At 41.2% G+C, this 23,867-nt stretch overlaps 1 protein-coding gene across 3 annotated transcripts in view; it reads left to right on the top strand.

Moving 5' to 3' along the window:
* Positions 1-23,867, top strand: part of HTR7 (5-hydroxytryptamine receptor 7) — a 40,543-nt gene that overhangs the window by 5,983 nt on the left and 10,693 nt on the right. For 2 of the 3 annotated variants that reach the window (XM_074959048.1, XM_074959050.1), the window contains exon 2: positions 20,795-21,544. In XM_074959048.1, coding sequence (XP_074815149.1) covers positions 20,795-21,544 — 750 coding nt within the window. Of the gene's footprint in view, positions 1-20,794; positions 21,550-23,867 lie in introns of all 3 variants that reach the window. The other variant, XM_074959049.1, reaches the window with a different exon arrangement.

The following is a 23,867-nucleotide window of genomic DNA, read 5'->3' as shown; positions in this document are numbered from 1 at the left end:
AGATTATTGGGAAGGCTTGAATGCTGCAAAGTAGGTGGGATTATTGGATCAATTGCTAATGGATATTTTCAACTACATACATTTTACAACTCTGCTCTTCATTGAAATCAGCTTGTTGCATTTTCCAACGGAAATTAACTGCTGATGCTTGCTCCTACATGGATATATATTGTGGCTTAAATTTTAACAAGTGATTAGTGATATCAGGTGCCCAATTTTTGGGTGCCCACTTCAAAAAGGGCCTGGTGTTCAGCACCTGGACACTGTGCATTTGTGACAATCAGGCTCCTTTTAAAGTGGCTGAAGCTGAGCACACAAAATTACCTTGTCATTTTTTAAATTTAAGCTTATGCATTTAAAAAAACCAACCAACCAACCAAAAAAACCCATGGTTTATTCCCCAGTTCTTTTACCAGTCTGAGAGAAGGGAAGATTCCAACTGTTGCTCAGTGACCAGAAATTACTTTGCTGTTAAAAAGAGGAATATTTTTCCAAATAAAAAAAAAAAAGAAAATTGCACAAAGATTTTGGAGCTGGTTGTCAAGGCCATAGGAACTGTCCATTTCGTTGCATCTCCTCAGGGAAGGGAAAATGGGGACTTTTCTTCCCAGAGGAGAAAGAGTTACACCAAGATTCTTATTCACTCTCCTCTTCCATAAACGTCTCGCGCTGCTAAGCAGTCAGCAGAATAAATAGTAATTCTGATCATTCTACTTGCCAGTCCACAGTTGGCACATCCAAGAGAATGGCTGCCTATTTGGCAAGTTCTCAGTGTCCCAGTCCAGGCCTGCGTGATCCCATGGTAATGCTTAATCCTTTATAGCAATGTTGCAGATCTGAATAGAGAGGAGGCTTCTGGATGTGCATTTAGGCCCAGCACAAGTACAAACTGTGCTCATTGGAAGGAGGCAGAGAGGGGGTGGAGCCAGAGTTGGACCAGAGACAGAGGGGGAAGGGAGAGTCTGACATAGTTCTAATGGAGCTCGAACATCAGGTCAGCAAGAAGTGGCAATAGGGCATATTGGCTATACCATCTTAATTCAATCCCTGAGACTTGGAGCTAGATCACAAACCTCGTGAATATTTGCTCTCCAGGACAATAACAGAGATAATGCAGAACATCTAATTTCCCTTCTGCGTGCTGCAGGGAAAGCTAGATTTAGTAAAAAGAGAATTTCAGTCACCAGAGATGGGCAGAAGGGATTAGGCACCTATGTTTTACTTGTCTCTGTAATTCTGAGGACTCTTGTGAAAGCAGTCTGTAGGCTGATACATACTGCTAAAAAGTCAACCTTTGAGTTTTGAAATGGTAGAAAATGAAAACTATTCAACCATTTGAAACGATTTTGCCAAAATTAAAAGTCTCCCTTTGTACATAAAACTAGTATCATCATAAAGCCCTGAGTGAAAAATTAAACAGTTAGAGCAGTAAAGTTACAAGATCACTTGCAGCTGATTATCACTAACAATTAAATTGTCAAATTTCACCTTAACACACACAACTCCTGTTGACTTCAGTGGGAGCTGCAGGCACATATCTGAGGGAAGAATTTGGCTCTGTCTGGTTTCTTAAAGTTAATATACTTTAAAATATGCTTTGGTTGTTTTTTCAGAAAATTTCATACAGTGCATCAATTGTCTGATACTCTTTGTATCTGTACGTGCAAAGATAATTAATCATTTCCACCACTAAAAAGTTCCCTTTGTGAGGAATCCATAGAGATAAAATTACAAGCAGTTGCAGAAATATTAAAATAGAAAGAGAAATCAGAATGTGAGTGATATCTCAGCTGTCAAGGTTCCCTCCCCACTCTGAACTCTAGGGTATAGATGTGGGGACCCACATGAAAGAGCCCCTAAGCTTATTTCTACCAGCTTTGGGTAAAACTTCCCCAAGGCACAAACTTTTTGCCCTTGGAGGGTCTGCTGCCACTACCGAGTGATTTAACAAAGAATCAGGGGAAGGACCACTTGGAGTTCCTATGCCCCCAAAATATTCCCCCAAGCCTTTACACCCCCTTTCCTGGGGAGACATGTGAATAATATCCTAGCCAATTGGTACAAAGTGATCACAGACCCAAACCCCTGCATCTTAGGACCATAGAGAAATCAGTCAGGCTCTTAAAAGAAACAGAACTTTATTAGAAAGAAAAAAGGTAAAAGAAGCACCTCTCTAAAATTAGAAGGGAAGCTAATCTCACAGGGCAATCAGATTTAAAAATTAGAGGATTCCCTCTGGGCAAAAACTTTAAAGTTACAAAAAGAAAACCAGGAGTACACCTTCCTCTCAGCACAGAGAAAATCACAAGCCAAAACAAAAGTAAACAAACGCATTTCCTTGCTAGTACTTACTACTTCTAATGGAGTTGGATTGCCTGCTTTCTTGATCTCTCTCTCTCCGGCAAGCACACAGAACAGACATACAAAAGCCTTTCCTCCCACCCTAGATTTGAAAGTATCTTGTCCCCTTATTGGTCCTTTTGGTCAGGTGCCAGCCAGGTTACCTAAGCTTCTTAACCCTTTACAGGTAAAAGGATATTGTGCTTCTGGCCAGGAGGGATTTTATAGTACTGTATACAGGAAGGTTGTTACCCTTCCCTTTATATTTATGACATCAGCAATAACCCACGCTCCTTGGCTGGTGTACAAGCAAGACTGAAAGTGCTAATAGCTGTCAGTTCTGTATATTAGCACTACCGCATCTTAAGAGCATTTTAAGGAAAGATAAATCAGTGGATGTAATCACAAGAAACTGCTGCATGTAGACAATCAAACTGCCCTGGAGCAGAGGGATAAGATTCATGAAACTATTACAGTTATGCACTGATATATTGCAATTTAACTGAATAAAACAGTTTTACAACTGAAGAGATGAGTACTCAAACAATAATAATTACTAGCATTTGACTTAGAAAAAATTGCAAATAACTACCTTTGGGTTGAATAATGAACTATAAGCCACAAGCAAGGGGTGATGCATCATTCTGTTGTCTCTTGGAGCAGACTGGGAGGCAGATTGTTCTTGAGTCATATTCTGCCTTCCTACTGGTCTCCCCTGCTCCTAGGGGGAAGTGCCCAGCCCTAGGCCTAAACCTAGCGCAGCCTACTTCCCTTAGTGTAATTCTGCAAGCTAGCACATTGTGCAAGGCAAAGCCAAGGCTCTGCTCTGTCCCAAACCACTCCCACCCATCTTCAGGGAGCAGGGGAATGTACCAGGTCTGCAGAGCCTACTCTCCTCTTTGTGTACCTGTGGAACAAAGAGTTATCACAAGGGAGTCAGGAGGTGACTTACACCCAGTGCTTAATTTGTGCCAGGACTTGCCAGAGCTGAACCCCAGTGCCTCAGGGCTTGGCAATTCACAGCCCCGGCATCTCTGGGCTTGCAGTGTCTGTTATGAAAGTAAAATATTGCTTGAGCTTCCGCCTCTCTTTTATTACAAATTAAGCACTGCTTTCCCCCACTTACTCCATTGTGTAAGCCAGGCCACCATTTGGTCCACCGTGTTGAAAAGACCGTGGCTAGAGCTATGGCATGGAAGAAATCTGTCGCCGAGCTTTCTTCATTACAACAATTGGGTTATGCATGAAAATCATCCACATATCAATGGAAGAAATTCCCCCCTAAATGATCTTTGTCCTCATTTTTCAACTGATTTTAAAAGCTATTGAAAGTACACTATACTGTATATTCCTTTAAGACAGCTGAAATTCATATAATTAATTGTCTAATGCCATGTGCTTGAAAAGGAAGTTTGCACAATGAACAGAAGTGCATGCTGTTATATTTCAATTTATAATGAAACTTGCAACATGCTGTCACCATATTAAAAATGTAAACCTTCAAATCATGGTGTGACTGTTGCTAAATACTGTGTATCTGGCAGCAACATGTGCCAGCAGGATTCCCCAAAAACAACAGTCCTCCTTTGTGTGGGTTTCTAAGTAATTTTTAATGGCTTGTTTGTTTGTAGTAGAACTAGACAATTAAATGCTTTGAGAAATGGAGAACAGTGCAGAGAAAATAGATGATCCATGATCAGATGTTCATCTGTGCAGGGAATTACATGAAAATACGTATGCCTGAACCAGGAACAGCTGGTGGTGTTATTTTGATGCTCAGCACTTTTTTAGTGACCTGTTAAAGTGTTGTTTTGATATTACAAACAATATGGCTCCTGCGGTTGTAAAGATGCACTTTTTGTGTACATTAGGTTTCATTTTAAAAATTGTCTTTGCAGTTGGAGAAATGGAGAAACCCATTTTTAGCCTTGTTGCTAAAGCCACTTGTGCTAAAGTGCAATATTTCAAAATGACATTGTCCTTTATTATTTGCTACATTAGTTTGGTCACTAGCACAAAACAAGCTTCATTTCTTCAGAGATTATGAAATTTTCGAAGCAAATTAAGAAGACATCAGAATATTCTTCTACAAACAAGAAAACATAAGAACTAGGGCCAACATTTCAAAGCCTGGGTACTTAATGCTAGGCTCCCAAGCTCATAGTTAGACACCTAAATAAAAGTGGCTTAGTTGTCAAAAGATGTTGAGCACCTGCAGCTCCCATTGAATGCAATTAGATTTGTGGGTGCTCAGCTGTTACGAATGTCAGGCCACATGAGGGCCTAAATATGAATTTAGGAGCATAACGTATGATACCCAGTTTTGAACTTCTGTCCTAGAACTATGAGAACTATTGAGAACTGAATGTACAGTTGCCTTTTACTCCTGCATAGCCAGTGCCATCAAGGGCCAACAGCTCCTGAAGGTTGCCAGCCCAGAATAGGAAGAGAGAGGACCCATACCCACTGCTTATCAGTGTGATACGGTACCGCCTGTGGTGGGGGGAAGATGGGCAGCCTTCTGCCGATCCTCTATCTACCCCTCTTGCACCCATGAAGGTTGCTGCAGCAGTAACCCTCACAAGGCAGGTAAGAGAAGAGATGGGAGAACTGGGATTCTGGGCCCTTAAAATCCCAGTTATCTTTGAGGACATTCTAGGGCAGAGTCTCTATCTTCAGTTGTTCACACAACTATCTTGGAAGTATTATGGCCCTAAAAGGCCTTTCCTCTTGCAAATGACAGCTCAATTTTAGAACTGTCAGCTTGCTGTGTCACTTGTGCAGCCCATCCCGCCTTCTCTTCCTGGGTGCTCACTCAGTCAGTGGAAACCTGTCCCTACCTTTTCTCATACGGACGTCATTCCTCAGGGCCCTCAGCTGGGGTAGGGAAGATTCCCAGATGCAGCCTAAGGAAAGAAGTCAGTGGCTGTATAGCACCCCTGCTTACACTCAGTGTGTTTGTGGCCAAGAGCATGGATGGCCTAGAGCCCAGCTACCTCTGTTCCATGGAGCTGGCCTAAATACAGTTCAGTAGTAGTCTAAATTATCATTTTGGACAACTGGAGTCACAACATGGGGCCAAAACCTATCCTCCCAAGTGCAAGCCCCAGACTTAGAAGATTTAAAGCCAAAAGCAGCTCTCTGCTCCCATATGAGAGGGGAGAGAAATGGCCTGGGGAAAGGAGTTCACCCTGAGCTGTCAGGTAGTGGACTCCAACTGTATAGGAGACCAAGTTCAACAAGAGAAGCAGAGACTTTGTCAGAGACCAGAGACTGCTGGAGAGAGCAGAGACCCTGACCAGGGTCTTGCTTTTCCTTTGGGTTTCCTCCCCAGATTTGCAGCTTGTGTGGCGCTCACTTGGTAGAACGTGACCTGGCAGTGGCAGGCCTAGCGATGCGTACTTCCCTTGCCTGCAGCAGATGGGCTAAGAAGAGATGTCTCAAGGTGCTTACTTGACCATGCTGAATCTAAATGGATTTGTGAGTGAGATGTAAATGGGTGGGGGGATTGTTTTGTGAATAAGCATTCTGGGCTCTAACAATCTGGGCAATTAATAACTGGAACTGTGGGGTTGGCTGTACCCCCAAACACAGTGCTTGGGGTTTGCTTATGTCATTAGATGTTTATCTTGTTTTTTCCAAATAAAAGGAGTTGCCTAAGGATTCCTGTGTGCTTGCAAGCAGGAAAGAAACACCTGTAAAGGTGACCAGGCAGGATCAAATGTGAAGTTGCTAAAAGCTGGGAGCAGAAAAGGTTTCATATGACAACTTGATCCGCTCATTTCATTTATTTTAAATAGAACTCCTAGGGTATGTCAATATGTACAGTGCTGCAGCGGCGCAGCTGACCTGCTGGAGCTCATGTGGTGAAGCCGCTCTATGCCAACGGGAGAGAGCTCTCCTGTTGGCATAAAAAATCACCTCCATGAGCAGCATAAACTATATCAGTGGGAGAAGCTCTCCTGTCACCATAGCATTGTGCACACGAATGCTTATTCCAGTGTAACTTTTGTCGCTCATGGGGGTAGAATATTCACACATATAAGTTTTGCCGACTGGCTGTAGTGTAGATATAGCCCTAGACTACATTGAATGTGGCCCTTCCTACTATTAACCGTACCCAGGAAAAGGGCTACACACTGAAGTCATTTAGGTTATATAGGTGTATGTGAAGGGAGAACTAAGTGTAAGCATATTGCAAGTAAACAGCTGTGAAAAAGTAACAAATGCTAGGGAAACAAAGTGAGATTTGCTTCAGAGATGCCATGGAGGTGGTAGGTACATGCTTATGTTGGTACTGAAAATTATCTGATTGAGTCTGACCTTACCTTTGCAGCATTCTGCACCACATCTGCAGCATGAAAGAGGATCTCCTTGCCTCCTCCCCTACCATCATCAAAATATCAGTGGGAGAATAAATAAAATAAGATCCTGTAAATGGAAAAAAAAGTTGCTTAACTGAGCTACAGAGGAGGAGGAGATGGTTTATAATCTTCTCATCAGTTCCTGGTGAAGGATTTTACAATAGAAAGTTCTGTAGGTAAATACTGGTTGGAAGGTCTTAAATTGCTGCTGCACAGGCAGCCTGCCATCTTAAAACTGTCACTTTTCCTCCCCCATATTGCTCTTTGTTATTTCTTCCTCAGATTAATATTCCCCCTCTCCATTGGTTTATTATAACATGTCAGGATTTGTTATTGCTGTTGTATTTCAGTGATTGGTCTTGGTTGGGTTGGGAGCTGACTCACAGTTGTAACAGTCAAAAAGGCGTTGAGGTAATCAGAGAAACTTCAGCTGAGCCACATTTCACTTGGACATGTTTCGACTTTTTCAGAATGAAATATTTCAGCTTCTTGTTTTGAAAAGACAATGTAATTTTTAAATTTTAATATAACAAGTCAAAATTGAAATGAAACATTTTAAATCAACCTGAAGCAAAATTTGTTTGAATTTTCTATGGGAAATTTTCAGGTTTTGCTCATATTTGGAACAAAGCCAAATTTTGAAAATCCGTCATGAAACAGAGCTTCTGTCCTCTGCACTCTGACAAACCCAATCAGAATATGGCTTTGGTCAAAGTATACATCCACACTTCAAGGTGGAGGTGTGATTTCCAGCTCCAGGAGACATATAGAGCTAGTGCACTTTCTTGGGTGGGGACCACGGCTGTGTCTATGAGCTAGGGGTGTGATTCCCAGCTTGCACAGACATACTCGCACTACCTTGCTTTGAGCTAGCACACGAACAATAATAGTGTAGCTGCAGGAGCATGGACACAGTGAGCACAGGATAGCTGCCCCAAGTGCATACCTGTCCGGACCCTATGAATACATTCTTGGGGTGGCCAGCCTGTATTGCCACTTGCCGCTGCCTCTGCTACCACAACTGTACAGCGGGGCTTCAGCCTCGGTGCTTCTACCTGCTCCTGTAATTCAGTTAATAACAACACCTTTAAAACAAAGGTATGGAAACAGTTATACCCTATCACTGCCGCCATCTTCCCCTCCTTCCCACAGCCAGGGAGGGGCCATCGTTCACTTTTGAAGGAAGAGAGATTTTCTAATTTTGAAAATGAGGCTGTGACTCATGTCCCAGCTCCCCTCTCCGCAGCCCAGGAACTACTACTTCCTTTGTGTGGCAAGGGAGATGATTAGCAACATTTGAAGAACCAAGTCCAGATTAGTGAGCCAGTGGGTAGCTTCAGGAGTGATTTGGAGATGCCACTGGCAAATGACTGAAGTGGACATGGATTTATAATGTGGTCCACAGTTTGCAACTAATGTCCACATTGACAAGGTCCATTGTCTCATCTTCCAAAGGTGTAAGAGATGACAGCATCTGTCATGCAGTGTTCTAAAACGATTCAGTGTATGCCAGTGTTTCCTGGGTAGGTTGAAGCCTGGAAGTTCATTGATCAGGTGTTTGTCTGGGACATTTGCATTATCCCAGAGTACTTTCGAGCATGCCCCAGGATTGAATGAGGACAATTTAAGAGCCTTAGTCTGATCCCAAAGAGACTTGCGAGATTTCAGATGTGTCTTTAGAACCTTCTGGAAGTCCTCATGAATTGGTAAGTTCAGGTTGGCCATGGTTTGATTGTACGCATGAGCTGTGTGTCTCTCTGGATCGTGCGGGGGCGGGGGGGAGTCTATGTACCGGAGTGGACAACCTTTGAACAGGAACCACTAGTGGAAATGAGGCTCTCAAAGACTTTGCCTCTCTTATAGGGGAGGAGCCTCAACCATGCTCTTCCAGCCTTCACTGCCATCTTCTGTTCAAGTGGACATTTTACAGCTGTAACTCTCACACACTACTCATTAGTAAATACTATTGCCTGCCTCTCCCCCAAAGCAGGAAAGGGAACACACACACAGCTGCCTGATGCCATTGATACCCCTGTTTTCTTGTACTCAACCCTACCTAGTATTATTGTTACTATTATAATTATTTCCATTGTTATGCCACAATGCTGCTAGCACATCCACGACTACAGGAACAGACTATTCCAGCTCTTTCCATCCCTGGGACTCAGCTAGGTCATTTTGCCAAATGGGGTCCAGCAGATACGTCTTGCTCATGGAATTTGGCGAACCAGACACCCTTTCCTCTATTCAGAGCATCCCATGACACAACCCACTACTTCACCTATCACAGTTCAAATAGGGAGGAACTGTCCAAGGAGACAGCAGAGTACACATAAGAAACTGACTACCAGACATCTACTACCTGTCCATTACACAGGACCATTACCAAGGTAAGGGCCCAAAAAAGGTGGCACAAAGCTACCTGAACTAAAACAGATGCTGATCAAGAAAGACCTGTTGCCATCAAACAATACATGATGCTCTCAGTGATGAAGAATCTGATGTAGTTTGTATCACAGAAACCTACTTGATGACACCAGAAGTCCTGTGCTAGGCCCACCTTGTCCACCCAGGATACTCTGCTCATCCCAGATCCAGTTTTGTCCCCTAGATGACCATTTTAGACTGCCATGTGGCATAAAGTTGCTGCAGTGAAAAGGAGAATCAAGCCCCTTGTTTCTGTTTCAGATCCACAACAAAACTTTGCCTCTTTCTTCATGACTACGTAGTTTTCTGAATAGTCTCTTGGGAGGGACTTTGTCAAAGGCTTTTTGCAAGCCCAAGTAAGTTATGTCAGCTGGTTTCCCTGTATCTGCTGTTTTGATGACATGGTCAAATCTTTTTAATAGGTTAGTGAGGCATTTTTCCCCTCCTCCAGGCAACAGGGACACAGCAGCAGCAGGAACCAGCTCCAGTCAGCTCTTCATACCACCAGCCCCACCAGAATTGACAGGGGACCCTGAGCACCCTGGAAGGGGGCCAGGTCTTTGCTCCCCAAGCCATCCTGTCCCTCCTTCTCCCAGCAGGGACAGAGCAGCAGAAGCAGGAACCAGTTCCAACCAGCTGCATCAGCCTTTAGGAAATTCCAACTAGTACAGAAAGCTGCAGCACATCTCAGGAACACATCAGACTTGTCCTCTGCTCCCTACACAGGCTTCCATTGAATATCGAGTCAAGGTCTCTGTCCTTATCTTTAAGTTACTCAGTGGCCTTGGCCTCGCTATCTAAAAGGTCACCTAAAGCTATGGGATGAAGACCAAGGCTGACAACTGTTCTTCTCAGGCATGATGGAACTCTATCATCAGGGTAAAGGTCATCTGTGCAGGAGACAGAATTTTTTGGGGGGGGGGGTTCAGTGCAATGAACTCCCCCAGGATGCTGAAGTGTTGTGTCTGGAGGCTAAGAATTGAGCAGGGAGGGGTGACAGGCAAATTGGGCTGACAGGTAAAGGGACAATCAAGGCAAAAGTGAGCTGGAGTGGGAAAGCACATCTGCCAAGATTGGAGTAAAAATGAATGAGATTTCAGAAATTATGTGTGAGATAATAAAAATCAAATGGAAACACACTGCAAGTACCTTTATTCCCAGATGATTATAAATTGCCTTAGAATGAAAGCAGAATGCATGTCTCTAAAGGAAGTGGAACGGTAGGTCTGCAGACAGAAATGAAGAGGGAAACATACAGAGATAAAAAAGAAGAAATAGAAATACAGCAACAGCAGGAGACTGAAATGAAAATGGAATGGAAGAGATAAAGGAAGAATGAAAAAGAGTTAAAGTGAAGTATATACAGAACATACAAAGCAAAAAATATAAAGCAGTAACCGCTTTCAGAAAAGAATAGAAGGAGGACTAGAAAAAAGAAGACAAACAAAGAATAACACAGAAAAACTGGGAAATGGAAGAGGGAAAGAACCATAAGGAAGCTGTAAATATGTGAAAAGAAATTTTATTTAGTATTAACATAAAATATTTATATGTATTGATTTATTTTTTTAAAAAAATGTTTCTATCAGTAAAGGTTTACATTTCTTTGGATTCAGTCAGAACTAACCAGAACCTCTAGATTGGATGCTGGGAACAAAGAGTCGGAACTTTGTTAGTCTCTCTTAGTTTTGGTGCTTGCATATTAGTAACAATCCCCACTTCTGGCACTGGGAGTGAGCTACTTTTCTGGGCATAAACTCCCCTTTGTTTTCAAAAGGAAAGATGCTTAGGCTCCATTTGCAATCTAGAATAATAACTGAAAATGTTCACCTTGGTACAGGGAATCACAGTTCACAAATATTTAATTTTCCCCATGCTTCATAATGAAAAATTATCACTTAATATTTTAGTATGAGACTAGTAAAGACTTATACATAAAGTGCACAATATATAACGTCTAAACTGTTATACATGGTGAATAATGTGCTATAACACTTTTTATAGTAAAACTAAGCACTTTCATGACACCTGACATTTAGCAGGAAGAAAAATTAAAGGATTAGGTGAAGTAATGTAATTAGGGTATGGAAGTAGGCCAGCATTGTAGAGTTCGGGATTTTCACAGACTATCACCTAATTCACTACATAACAAAGATTGTTTAACTACAGGGAACATGAAATTAGAAAGTTTTATCTTTACCAATGAGTACAGTACTCTGATTTTGGCTAAAGAACCAACCTTACTAGCCTGGCATTGCAAAAATGTACCAATATTTAGTCTGAGTTTTTAAAGTCATGCAGTACCTGCAATTTAACCAGCAAAATGGCCCCCCTTCTAGGAAGGAGAGTAGAATTTCATTCTTTACTTCCTTTGGATCCACATTATTCTCTTCCTGTTCCACCATGAGCTGACAGGGTAGTTATGTGGTTTGCTAGGCTACAGCCAGACTGGCCTCAAGATTCAGCCAGTGAGTGTTGCAAAGAAACTTATGAACCAATACTGTAATACTAGAAATCAAGCCAATTCCTTTTCATACCCCATCAGCCTATTTATCCCTCTCCCTCAAATTCATTCTGATTTATGTACATTTGTCAGCACTGAATGTGGTAAAATGCCTGTGTAGTATATGGTACTGCTATTATTGTTAATGAGCCGATGTGGCTAATTGAATGCAAATCAAAGATGCAGTGTGATCCCGTGGTTTGTGCATGGGTACAGAGATCCAAAGATCTAGGTTCATTACCAAGTTCTGCCACTGACTTCATGTGTTAGCTTCAGCAAGTAACACATCTGTGCCTCAGTTTCCTTTTCTGAAAAAAAATGGGTAAAATAATGCTCACCCACCTTTTGTAAAGCTTTTGGGATCTTTGCATGAAAGGCACAATGTAAGTACACAATACTATAATTTTTTAAATAAGAAGTTTGAAGGCATTAGCATTTCATAAATAAAGGGTGGTCTTGTAGGATACAGCAGATGTGGGTTCAGTTCCTGGTTCAGCTACAGATTTCCTGTGTGACATGAGTAAGTCATGTTTGCTCTCTTTCTGCCTCAATTCTTCACCTATAAAATGGGGGTAATACTTCCCTGCTCCCCTCCTTTATCTCTCACATCTACCTAAACATAAGCTCTTTGGGGCATGGAGTTCTCTGTTACTATGTGCATGACCAGCATCTAGTATAACAGGCCTAGGTTTCAATTGTGGCCCTTAGTTGCTACTGTAATAGAAATACTAAATAGATTTCGTGGTCATTTTTACATGATTAGTTATGTGGTGTTTAAGTAGTGGAGCATTACAATTAAATAAAATACATTAATGAAGAGGCAAAAATAGTTGTTCTAGATATCAAATATCGTTCACGTAGTAGGGAGAAAGTTTGTAAATGCTCGACAGACTCTAAGAATCTGTTATGTTTTGTTATGTCCTAGTCCTGTTCTTGTCTTAATACTGCATTGAATTCAATAGAAAATTAATGATGAATTATTAAGAGATTATGGCAGCTCCACAGATGGGGTGGATGATCCGCAGCAAAAAGGTTAAAGACAGCCAAGCCCTTAAATTAGCCTCATTCTTCTAAAATAATTTATTCTGGTTGGTGAACAGTTAGACCAGATTCCACAGCTCCAGGTTGAAAGGCCCAAATATGGTGAGAGAGATATCTAACTCCTGACACATTACAAAAGGGAGCATATCAGGTTTGGTTATTCTTAGAAAAGATTAAAAATAAATAAAGGCAAACATTTATATTAATCTTTTAAAATATAACAAAAGCTTAGGTCTTGGAATTAAACACAATGGCAAGCCAAGCCAAGCCAAACCCTATTCAAGATTTAAGCAGTAACTAAACAAAATAAAAGGAGTACTTGTGGCACCTTAGAGACTAACAAATTTATTTGAGCATAAGCTTTCGTGAGCTACAGCTCACTTCATTCGGATACAACTAGTGAATGCATCCGATGAAGTGAGCTGTAGCTCACGAAAGCTTATGCTCAAATAAATTTGTTAGTCTCTAAGGTGCCACAAGTACTCCTTTTCCTTTTGCGAATACAGACTAACACGGCTGCTACTCTGAAACCTAAACAAAATAAGTGGATTCCAAGTAGTATTGGTCTTCTGCAGTTTTTCAATTTTTTTCCCATACCCATCCATTCATCCTCATGAAAGCAAAGCTAGGCAATGAAAAAACATAAGTTGATTCTGACAGAATGCTGGGAGAACAGGTCAGATTAGTGGCAGTGAGTGACAAGCCAGTGCAATATTTCATACAGGATGATAGATAAATATGAATTAAATGGAATCCCGTGCTTATGAAATACATTGAGACCAATCCTAAGGCACATCGTGTGTGTTGGGGGAATGCTTCCCTGTATATTTGAAAGAGATATGTGTGGCTGGCTGACAATAACACCATGGACAGGATCCCTGAAAATGTCTTGAGAACTGTCAGATATTAGTAATCTGTTATGTATTCAGTTATTCTGTGGCAAAGAAAAAATAGTTAAACAACAAACATTGAGCAACAAATCTACCTCCTACTTTTCTTCAGGCTATACTGTCTTTTTTTTAAGCTGGCAGTAGGTACTGTAGCAAATGTTCATGCATAGCTAAATGGTCATATGAGCTGTTAATGGAGTTGGGCCTGCTTACAACTAGTCTGAATTTGCCTCAGCATATCTTCTGTATGTTCCAGAAGAGACAGTGGGAATAGGTTTCTTGTAGTGGGAGATATCTGATTATTCTACTTCAGTTGTATCTTTCCCTTTGTGGTTATCACTGGCATAGAGGCCATGGTGTCATCTTTATTAACAAAACTTCATTCTCTGACCTTGAGGTTCCAAATATAGCAATGACCCCTCCCCTTTTTCTCCAGCATCTCAAAGATAAGTACTAAATCAAATGGGAACAAGCGCAGGAAAGGAGGAAGCAGGTACTGTTTCTGAAACTTGGGTTTAATAGACACTGAGGTAAATTAGTGTTGGCTTACCATGAATGCTCCAAAGACTGACTTTGCCTACCCTTGGCAACTGTGGTTGGAGGATGAGTCAGTGGCTTCTGTTACACACATGGAACTGTCATATGCTTCAAGCACAAACGCAGGGACATTCAGAGAGATGTGATGAGAAAGTTCTGCCACATCTGTGACAGATGGGTGTCTACAGGCATTCACTCCTGTACTACTGTAGATGAAATAGCCTCTGCACCATTTTATGGTTTAAAGGATTCAAAGGTCTCCATACAACAGTCTCTATATAGTTTATTATTTGTATTACAGTAGCACCTCGAGACCCCAGTTGAGATCCAGACCCTGTTGCACTAGTTGCTGAACAAGCACATAGTGAGAGAGACAGTCCTTGGCCCAAAGAACTTGCAATGTAAATAGACAAAAACCAACAAAGGGTGGGAGGGGAAAAAGAGGCACAGAGAAGTAACCTGATTTGCCCAAGTTTACATACCAGGTCAGGTCCAGAACTCTGCTTTTGGGAGTGCCTGTCCAGTGCCCTATCCTCTAGAGCATGCTGCTTTCTCAGTGCATGTTATAGCCCAAAGCACTTGTTATAGCTTTCTGTATAGTTTAACACACTGTAGTAAGTGAGGTGGTTGTGTGATCTGTAGTTAATATGAAAGTACAGTGAATATATTAGCGTTGTTGGATATAGACCAAACATTTTCTGTAGTCATTATAGCGCATCAATGGTGTATCAAAAAAGCCAAAATGTAAAAAAGAATGTCCCCCAGGAGCTGTAACCCACAGTGAAAATAAATATCCTTCACAATACGGTAGATATTATGAAAGAATATTAGGTCACACTGAGCTGGAGTTTTACTAATAGTATTGAGTAAGGTCTCTTTTCTTTGTAAGTGTCTTATCTATTATTGTTATTCAGTAGAGACCTGATGTTTATTAGTGGGTAAATGTGAAAAGCAGTGACCGAATGTTCAAGTTCACTAGTTATATTTGCTGAAAGCAATAACATTTGAAACAGTTTTACTGTCAGCCCCAAGTCTGTCATTTATTTGTAGAAGTAAAACATCCATAAATGGAAGAAACAGTGAATGTTTATAGTATTGTTTAGAATCAGAGTCAGAACATACATTCTTCTGCTGCTGCGGGCATTGTGGCTTGACACTATGCAGTATTTAAATCTCTAGGCCAAGAGTCTAGGGAAAATAACTATCTAGAGCAGCCAGCTTCTACAATTCTGACTATCACTCTTCTCCTCATGGAGGAGCAGGCCTGCCGACAGGGTGGGGTCAAAGAGAACAATTGCCCAGGGCCCCAGGTGATTTAAAAGGGTCTGGGAGCCCCCGGCCAATGGCGTTGGCAATGCAACGGGGCTAAGGCAGGCTTTCTGCCCACCCTCACTCCACTTGAATCCAGATTCCAGAAGTGGCCGATGTTTCTGCGGCCCCTGGGAGGGACGCAGGGGGTCTCCGCGCGCTGCCCCCATCCTGAGTGCCAACTCCGCAGCTCCCATTGGCTGGGAACTGCGGCCAATAGGAGCTGCAGAGGTGGTGGCTGAGGGCAGCAGCACGCGGAGACCCCCAGGACCCCCGCCTAGGAGCCGGTGCCAGAGGGGTGTGCCGGTCACTCTCGGGAGCAATCTGAGGTAAATGCTGACCCCCTGACCTCCTCCTGTACCCGTGGCCCAGCCTAGAGCCCTCACCCCGGGCCCAAACTCCCTCCCAGAGCCTAATCCCTCACCCCCTCCCAACCCCCTGCCCTAGCCCAGAGCCCGAACCCAGCACCCAAACTTCTGCCTAGAACCTGACCCCAAACTCCCTCCCAGAACCTGTACTCTGCACCCTAACCCCCAGCCCCAGCCTGGTGAAAGTGAGTGAGGGTCAGGGAGAGCGAGCAACGGAGGGAGGGGGGATGGAGTGAGCAAGGGGCGGGGCCTCGGTGAAGGGGCAGGACATGGGCATGGTCTCAGGAAAGGAGCATGGCAGGGGGCAGGGCAAGGGTCTTTGGGTTTGCGCGATTAGACAGTTGGCAACCCTACTGGGCGGGTATGTAGAAACCCGGAGAGTTTATGCGTGTATGGGGAGCTCATTAACTATTCTGCCCCGGGGCCCGGAATTGCTGTCAGCAGGCCTGTGGAGAAAGTATCTGCCTTTTTTAAAGTCTGGTGCCACATTGTAGGGTCTAGTTCACTACAGATTCTAGTCCCCATCACACTTTTGGGGGCTGTATACATCATAATAAATTACTGTGATTATTTGTTTTCATAGCCACCCTGCAGGGCTGCTATCAATTTCAGCCTGTCTCACTTCCTTATGTACCTCTACAGCCCTTATCTGTTTTGGAAAAGAAAGAGAATACCATTTATTTGATATGTTCCATTGCTAGTCGTGTGAATATATTTCACAGTATGTAAATAGGCCAAATTCAATGTGGGTTTATGCCTGCTGGGACCCTGTGATTAGTGGACTTGCATAGGGTGTTAATTTCAAATGTAAATTGGCCCACTGGGACCAGTAACTAAGATAATGGTATGAGATCAATACCTATGATTTTGTGTTCATATATATATATATATTACAACATTGCTTAGTTAGAGGCCGCAGTTTAGGTTGAAACTCCATTGTGCTTGTCACTGTATGTATGCATAGCAAGAGACAGATTGTAAGCCCCTTCCCTGAAGAGCTAAGTAGACAAGTATTATTAGCCTCATATTTCCAGCTGGAACTTCAAGCTCAGAGATTTGCCCAAGATCACATAAGATGTCTTTGGTAGAGCCAAAAAGTGAACCCCAATCTCCTGAGTCCCAGCCCAGTACCTTAAAGATCATCCTTCCTCTTCCTTGTAGTAAGGAGTCTGAGAAACCAGTAACCAGACAGGAAGTTGGACAATGCAACCTCTTTCATTCCTTGTCAGCAAGGCCTCAAGAGGTTACAGACTTCTTGGATGCTGCTTTTGTCCAAACAGTATCTGAAAACAATTGCTTTCTACCAGGAGCACCATTTCAGATTGGGGAGGCACAACTCCTGGCTGGTGAGGGGAGAGGAGCAAGCAACAGGGGGAGGGGTCGCTCTCAGCCCATGGTACAAAACTCGGGGGGAGGTAGGAGGCTGGTGCCCCTGCCCTCTCTAAATGGTGCCGCTGCTTCCTACTCAGTAACTTTTGGAAGGTAATAATTATTCAGGTACTGACTGTATTAAAGTCAGTACCTGACTTTCTGCTACTCAGTAGTTCAGAAATAGTAGACACAACAGTTCAGAAAGGCATGAGTTTTTGTTAAACCATTCTGTAATCTCCAGCATATTATACAGTGGCAATGATTCACGTTATTTTAAAGTTGTATCTAAATTTTCAAAGTTAATGGAATTTATGCACCCAGATAAAAGATGTGAAGGTTACTTGATTTATGCCTGTTTAGTTTTTCCAGCCCATTACATTTAACAGAAGTAGATAGGGTAGAAAGGAAACCAGTTTATTTTTATGTAAATTAGTTCATTTTAATTTCTAATAGAATACATTGTGGAACTCAACTTTACACTGACACCAGATTTTACTTATACATTTTAATTCATATGGATATATTTTTGCTTACATTAATTTTTGTGGTTACATTTGGATGCATTAAATTGCAGCACTAGGCATTCCTGAAACCAACCTGTCTAAGCAAAATTTGTCTTTCACTGAAACTTAGTTTAATCCCTCAAGCTATACACCCTTGGCCCCCATCATCATAGCCTTATTATCATGGAAAACAAAGTATGAAATAGTTGGACATATATAGTATTATGCATCCCAGGAACACGTGTCTGCTGCTATTGCTCATGCCCTTCAGTTACAAAGCTCCGTATCCCCGGTGTTGATTTTTGTAAAGCGATGTCTGACTGATAATATCCTCTAATGTCCTGAATGAACTTTACTGAATTAAGTTAAACCTTGTTGAAGTAGTTTTAATACCTTTGGCATCCATTTATTTAAAATGCAGTTGTGTGTGTTATTGTGGAATTGCATGTTTATAACTTCTTTAAGAGATTAATACATTCTCTGGAAGGTATTAGGAACTCCAAAGGGCTTTTTTTTTTTTTTTTTTTTAAACAATACCCATGAAGTGGATTTCCTCGGAAAGTGCGTGGGGCAAGGGGAATGCAAATGACCCTGTTCAAATCCACACTTTTGAAGCAAGGTCCGCCCTGGGGAAGAAAAACCCATTGTCTACTAGTGGCCTGCTCCTGGAAACTCCAGATCAAAGACCCCTGAACTGTATAAGGGGTGGACAAAACATATTCTGACCATGCTTGTTCTGAACTGAAACTGTTATGAGCTAGTCATCACAAAAGAAACCCCTTGGGTGGGGCATTGAAGGACTGCTCCTTCCAGAGGCCATGCTAGAGTTGGGCTAATCTCTGGCAAGCTTATTAACATGCATACAGCTTCTTAATATGCTTTCTCTGTAATGGTTTTTAGTTTAAGAATAAAATAGGCCTGCCTAGAAAGAACTGAAGGGAACTTAAAACTGTAGACAATCATTCTGTTAACCATCTCTGAAGAGAAAGCAAGCAGGTATGTTTGGGCAGCCTGTCTCTGCTGGGAATAAGACAGTGAAGGCGGGGAACTGTCCAGCCTGGAAATACCCTCGTCAGAACTCCACACAAGAAAGGCAACAGCTGGAATCCTGAGTGTGGGTGCCACTGCTGGGCCACTGAAGGGAAATACAGGTGCAGTTGCCCTGAACTGTGAAACTGCATTACAGAAAGAAAAGGAGTACTTGTGGCACCTTAGAGACTAACCAATTTATTTGAGCATAAGCTTTTGTGAGCTACACGAAAGCTTATGCTCAAATAAATTGGTTAGTCTCTAAGGTGCTACAAGTACTCCTTTTCTTTTTGTGAATACAGACTAACATGGCTGTTACTCTGAAACCTGTGCATTACAAGTGACTTTTTATTAATGCTCAGTCATGCTAGTAATTTAACTCTTTGGGGGTTAAGTAATCCCATTGGCTTCATTGTGAGCGTGAGCTGTTGTACCTCACCCATTTATAGTGCCAACACAAACCTCAAAATGTGTCAGCTAATAAATAGCCATTTTGAAGTTAACCTTGCACTGGTCAGCACTTTCTGTCCCATGACAATTGAACTCCAGCCCTTTCCAGTATGAACTCTGATTTTCTATATCTTGGAATGCCTTGGGGAACTTTCTGTTCATCACAGTGGCACAATCTCCAGCCAGTGATTTCACAGAATAGAATTCTCCAGGACATCTACAGCTTGTCTCCAGGACTCCAAGACTTAGCAGGAGATAATATTCTAATGCAAAAGGTGTGAGAGAACAAAAACAACAAAAATACTATAGCTTTTACTAGTATCTATGTTACAATATGCGATCACTTATCATGGAGGTACAATTCCAGACAACCATAATAACCATTCTCAGCCCATTCCTGGCCCAGTCTTCAGAAGTACAGCATGATTTGATTAGAAGCTCACTGTAATTGGCCAGTCCAGGCTGTGAAGGATATGGCACAGTTACCAAAATCTACCTTTCACACTCCTGCCATGCCAGTGATGCTTATCGTCAGTGATGTTGCGGAGTGATTGTTGCCACCGGATTCTTACTTAAAGAAGTAGCATTAGCCATAATTTGCTACCTTGCAATAAGGGCACCAGTGTGGCACTTTACAGTAGTCTCACCATCTAAATAGAACTCGAGTCATAAAAATTTCTTAGAATAAAATATTTGTATTCTAAGTTCAACAACTAACATTTAAGAAAGATTTACAGCATGGAAACCTGGCAATAGACTTCATTTTATTCATAAACTCTGTGACAAACCCTATTGTTGCTATAGCACTTATATAATTTGTTTTCTTAGTCTTTTGTAATCCTAAATGTAATAATTTTTATCAGTTATAGCTAGATGCCTTTGTTCCCAAGCATTGTTCAGCTGAAAGTTGTAATGTATTTTTATTTTGTTTAATTAATAAACACTTGATGTGAGTGTTGAAGAAATGGCATTTCTTTCTAATTATATAATCATAAAATGTATTATAATGTACTGCTGAAATGATCAAATCATGGAATACAATTGCAAAGTCTATGTTGTTTCTCTTGGAAGCACAAAGGTAAGAGTAACACAATGTATCCTATCCAGTTTAGTGGCATGGATCTATACACTTTATTTATAGAATACCTCTTGTAGGATCACTTATATTGCTGTAAGCACAGTTATAAGTCAAAATGTGAAAGAGTAATCACTTCTTTGCGTGAACTGTAGATCATAGAATGTACCAACGGTTAAATTCCAGAAGTTAGCTAAGTAAAAACCTAACTTTCAGAATCTTTTATAAAAAACTTTTATAAGCAAAAAATGATTTCTGTCTTTACATAATTAGAAAGATTCTACATCTGGGGTGAAATCCTGGCCCAACTGAAATGAATGGGAGTTTTGCCATTGACTTCAGTGGCACCAGGATTTTACCCTAGGAGAATAACTAACTAACTATCTCTACAGGAAAGCAGGTTCTGCCTATCCGAAAGGTGATTAAGTTGACATGAATTAACTGCAAGTTTGAAAAAGTGCAGGAGACAGGAATAGAGAATGTAAAATAAAATATAAAACATTATTCAATCTCTTTATGGCAGACTACATGAAATAGTTTTACCCATAAATCAATGAACCATGTAGTAACTCTTCCTTATTGTTCTAGGTACCTTGGAATAACAAGACCACTTACATATCCTGTGAGGCAGAATGGAAAATGTATGGCTAAAATGATCCTGTGTGTATGGCTCCTCTCTGCCTCTATCACCATACCACCACTTTTTGGTTGGGCCCAAAATGTGAACGATGAAAAAGTTTGTTTAATCAGTCAAGACTTCGGTTACACAATTTACTCCACTGCAGTTGCGTTTTATATCCCGATGTCAGTGATGCTTTTCATGTACTATCAGATTTACAAGGCTGCTAAGAGGAGTGCTGCTAAACACAAATTTGCTGGTTTCCCACGGCCAGAAGAAAATGAAGGCATGGTTTCTCTGAATGGAGTTATAAAGCTACACAAGGAATCAGAAGAATGTACAAATTTTTCACGACTCCTTAAACATGATAGAAAAAACATTTCCATCTTCAAGAGAGAACAAAAAGCTGCCACTACCCTGGGAATTATTGTTGGGGCCTTTACTGTGTGCTGGTTGCCATTTTTCATCCTTTCAACTGCCAGACCCTTTATCTGTGGTACAGCATGCAGTTGCATCCCGTTTTGGGTTGAAAGAACATTTCTATGGTTGGGTTATGCAAACTCTCTCATTAACCCCTTTATATATGCCTTCTTCAATCGGGACCTGAGGACAACCTATCGCAATCTACTACAGTGCAGATATAGGAATATCAACCGGAAACTATCAGCTGCAGGGATGCACGAGGCTCTGAAGCTTGCAGAAAAGTCAGAATTTGTGCTGTAAGGTCACTTATCCCTTCTTACAATAATTCAGTTTTATACACATTTGCTTTCTCTTCAGAATTAAAAGAAAATCAGAGAAACGGCCCCGATGAAATCATTAACTAAGTGCCACAGTTTTTTGCTGTAGTAAGGACTGGGCCCTAGAGTATTTGGGATTTTAGCATAAACCAACCCTTTCCACTTTATACTATTATAAAAGGAAACAATGTATCATTTGGGATTATTATTATTTATATGTAATAATTTTATTCACTTGATTACCTGTGAATGAACATTAGTGAAGTTTACTATCACTTTTGTACACCTTCCAATGAGACAGCATTTATGGCTGTGAAAAAATACACATTGATTATATGGGCCAGATCATCTGCTGGTATAATTTGGTGAAGCTTCAATGGTGCTATGTTGATTTATGCCAGCTGTGGATCTCGCCCCACATCTCTAATTTAACATACGAAACTGGTATATAATCTATTTTAAGACCAGAAAAAGGCAATCTGGCCCTTACCTGACTCTGCTTAATCTAACTCTCCTGATTTTATCAGCTGAGCCCATCTTGTCTAATTTAGACTTAAACTTTCCCAGACTCAAATCTAGGGTTCTGTTGGCCTTATTGATATTCTTTGCTCAACAATAGTAGTAAATTGTCTGAGTTTATCGCAGTTTTCTACTTTCTAGAGCTCATCTGCTGGTTTGTGAACCACTCTTATGTATCAAATATAAAACTTGATACCTAAGAAATCATATTTTGGTCACTACTCACATGATTACCTAATATTTTTTCAAAATTATTAAGTTTTGTAAAAAAATCTCTCTTTTTCAGTAATGCATTCAACCTTGCCTAAAAACTTAGACATTTGTTCCATTTGTTGCCCTGCGCAGCAGCCTCTAAGGGCTTGATCCTGCTCTCATCAAAATCAATGGCAAAATTCCAATTGACTTGCACGGAGCAGGATCAAGCCTTTTATCAATAATATACTTTCTGTGGAATAACGACCAGTACTGCACACAATATTCCACGTAATACTCAACAAGTTACAGTACAGTAATGGTCTCAGGGTGTCAGATGTTTCATTTTGCTTTCTGTCCCTTGCTAACACACATTAGTATGTAGTTTGCTCTATTTATTAGAGCTGTGTACTTAGGCTATAGATGTTGAGTTTTACCCATAACTCCCAGATCCTTTCCTTATCATTGTGTTGGATGACTGTTCCATTTGGCTCCTATTTCTTATCTTGATCTCTTCTTTCAGGTTAACTATTTTAAAGTTGTCTACACTGGTCACCTTTGCCATCCGCTGATCCAGTCACCTAACACTGGAGGATTCCCTTCTTCTCACTGATCTCTTTGTGTTCACATATGAATGAACATTAAAAACCACTTTACCAATTGGTGTTCCTACATTTTGCAAATCTTAAGCTTAAGAAAGGAAAACTTGGGGCTTTTGTAAAAGAAATCTCAGGAATAGCTAATATTGTATCATTGCCAATTAAACCCTTTCTATTATTTCACAGTTTTATAACTCCCAATTTTTTTTAGAAAAGGATAATTGGATATTTGCTGAGGAGAAAGCATACTCATTACAAAGTAGTCTCCATCACTACAAGTTAGAAATAAGGTAATTATCTTATAATGCTAAAGATAATTCTGGCCTAAATTCTGCTCTAACATTCACCACATTAAACTAACTTTAAATGAATTCAGTGGTGTTACTTGAGACATACACCAATGCAGAATTTGTCTCAGTCTTCTTGAATAGAGTTTGTAAAGTCACTGGAAGTGCACAAGCTTGTAGGCAATAGCTGATGTTTATCAGATACATAGAGGGAATATTGTATTCCCTCACTACCTTGTTCATGTGCATGGCTATGCACCCTGCTGGCAAGTTTCATGCACAGTTACATTTGAGCCATTCAAGAGACCTTTATTTGCCAGGAGGCATCTGCTTCCTGCTGGAAGAAGGGGCTTAAGGGCTCCCATTCCACCTGCTGTCTTCTGTCTGAGGTAAGGGGGTCCCAAGGCTCCCCGTTCTCCCATGGAAAGAGTGAAAGTAATGTATGATAGCGGGGGGAAGGGAGGGCGCGTGTGTGTGTGTGTGAGAGAGAGAGAGATGTCTCTACAGTGGTGATAAGCATTAGTACAAAACCCTAAAACAGATTATATCTCTCACTCACACACACACACTGAAAGTTAAGGGAGGTTATACAGGATGGATAGAGGAAAAGGGAAATGAAAGGGGGCAAGGAGCTTACAAGGAACGTAAGTTATAAGAGAAATATATGAGGAAAGACAGCTAGTAAATGGACAGGAAGGAAAATGA

Source organism: Natator depressus, chromosome 7, assembly GCF_965152275.1.
Source record: "Natator depressus isolate rNatDep1 chromosome 7, rNatDep2.hap1, whole genome shotgun sequence".
Taxonomy (NCBI): domain Eukaryota; kingdom Metazoa; phylum Chordata; order Testudines; family Cheloniidae; genus Natator; species Natator depressus.
Note: the sequence above shows the minus strand (reverse complement) of the source record. Positions and strands in the feature narration are given on the sequence as shown.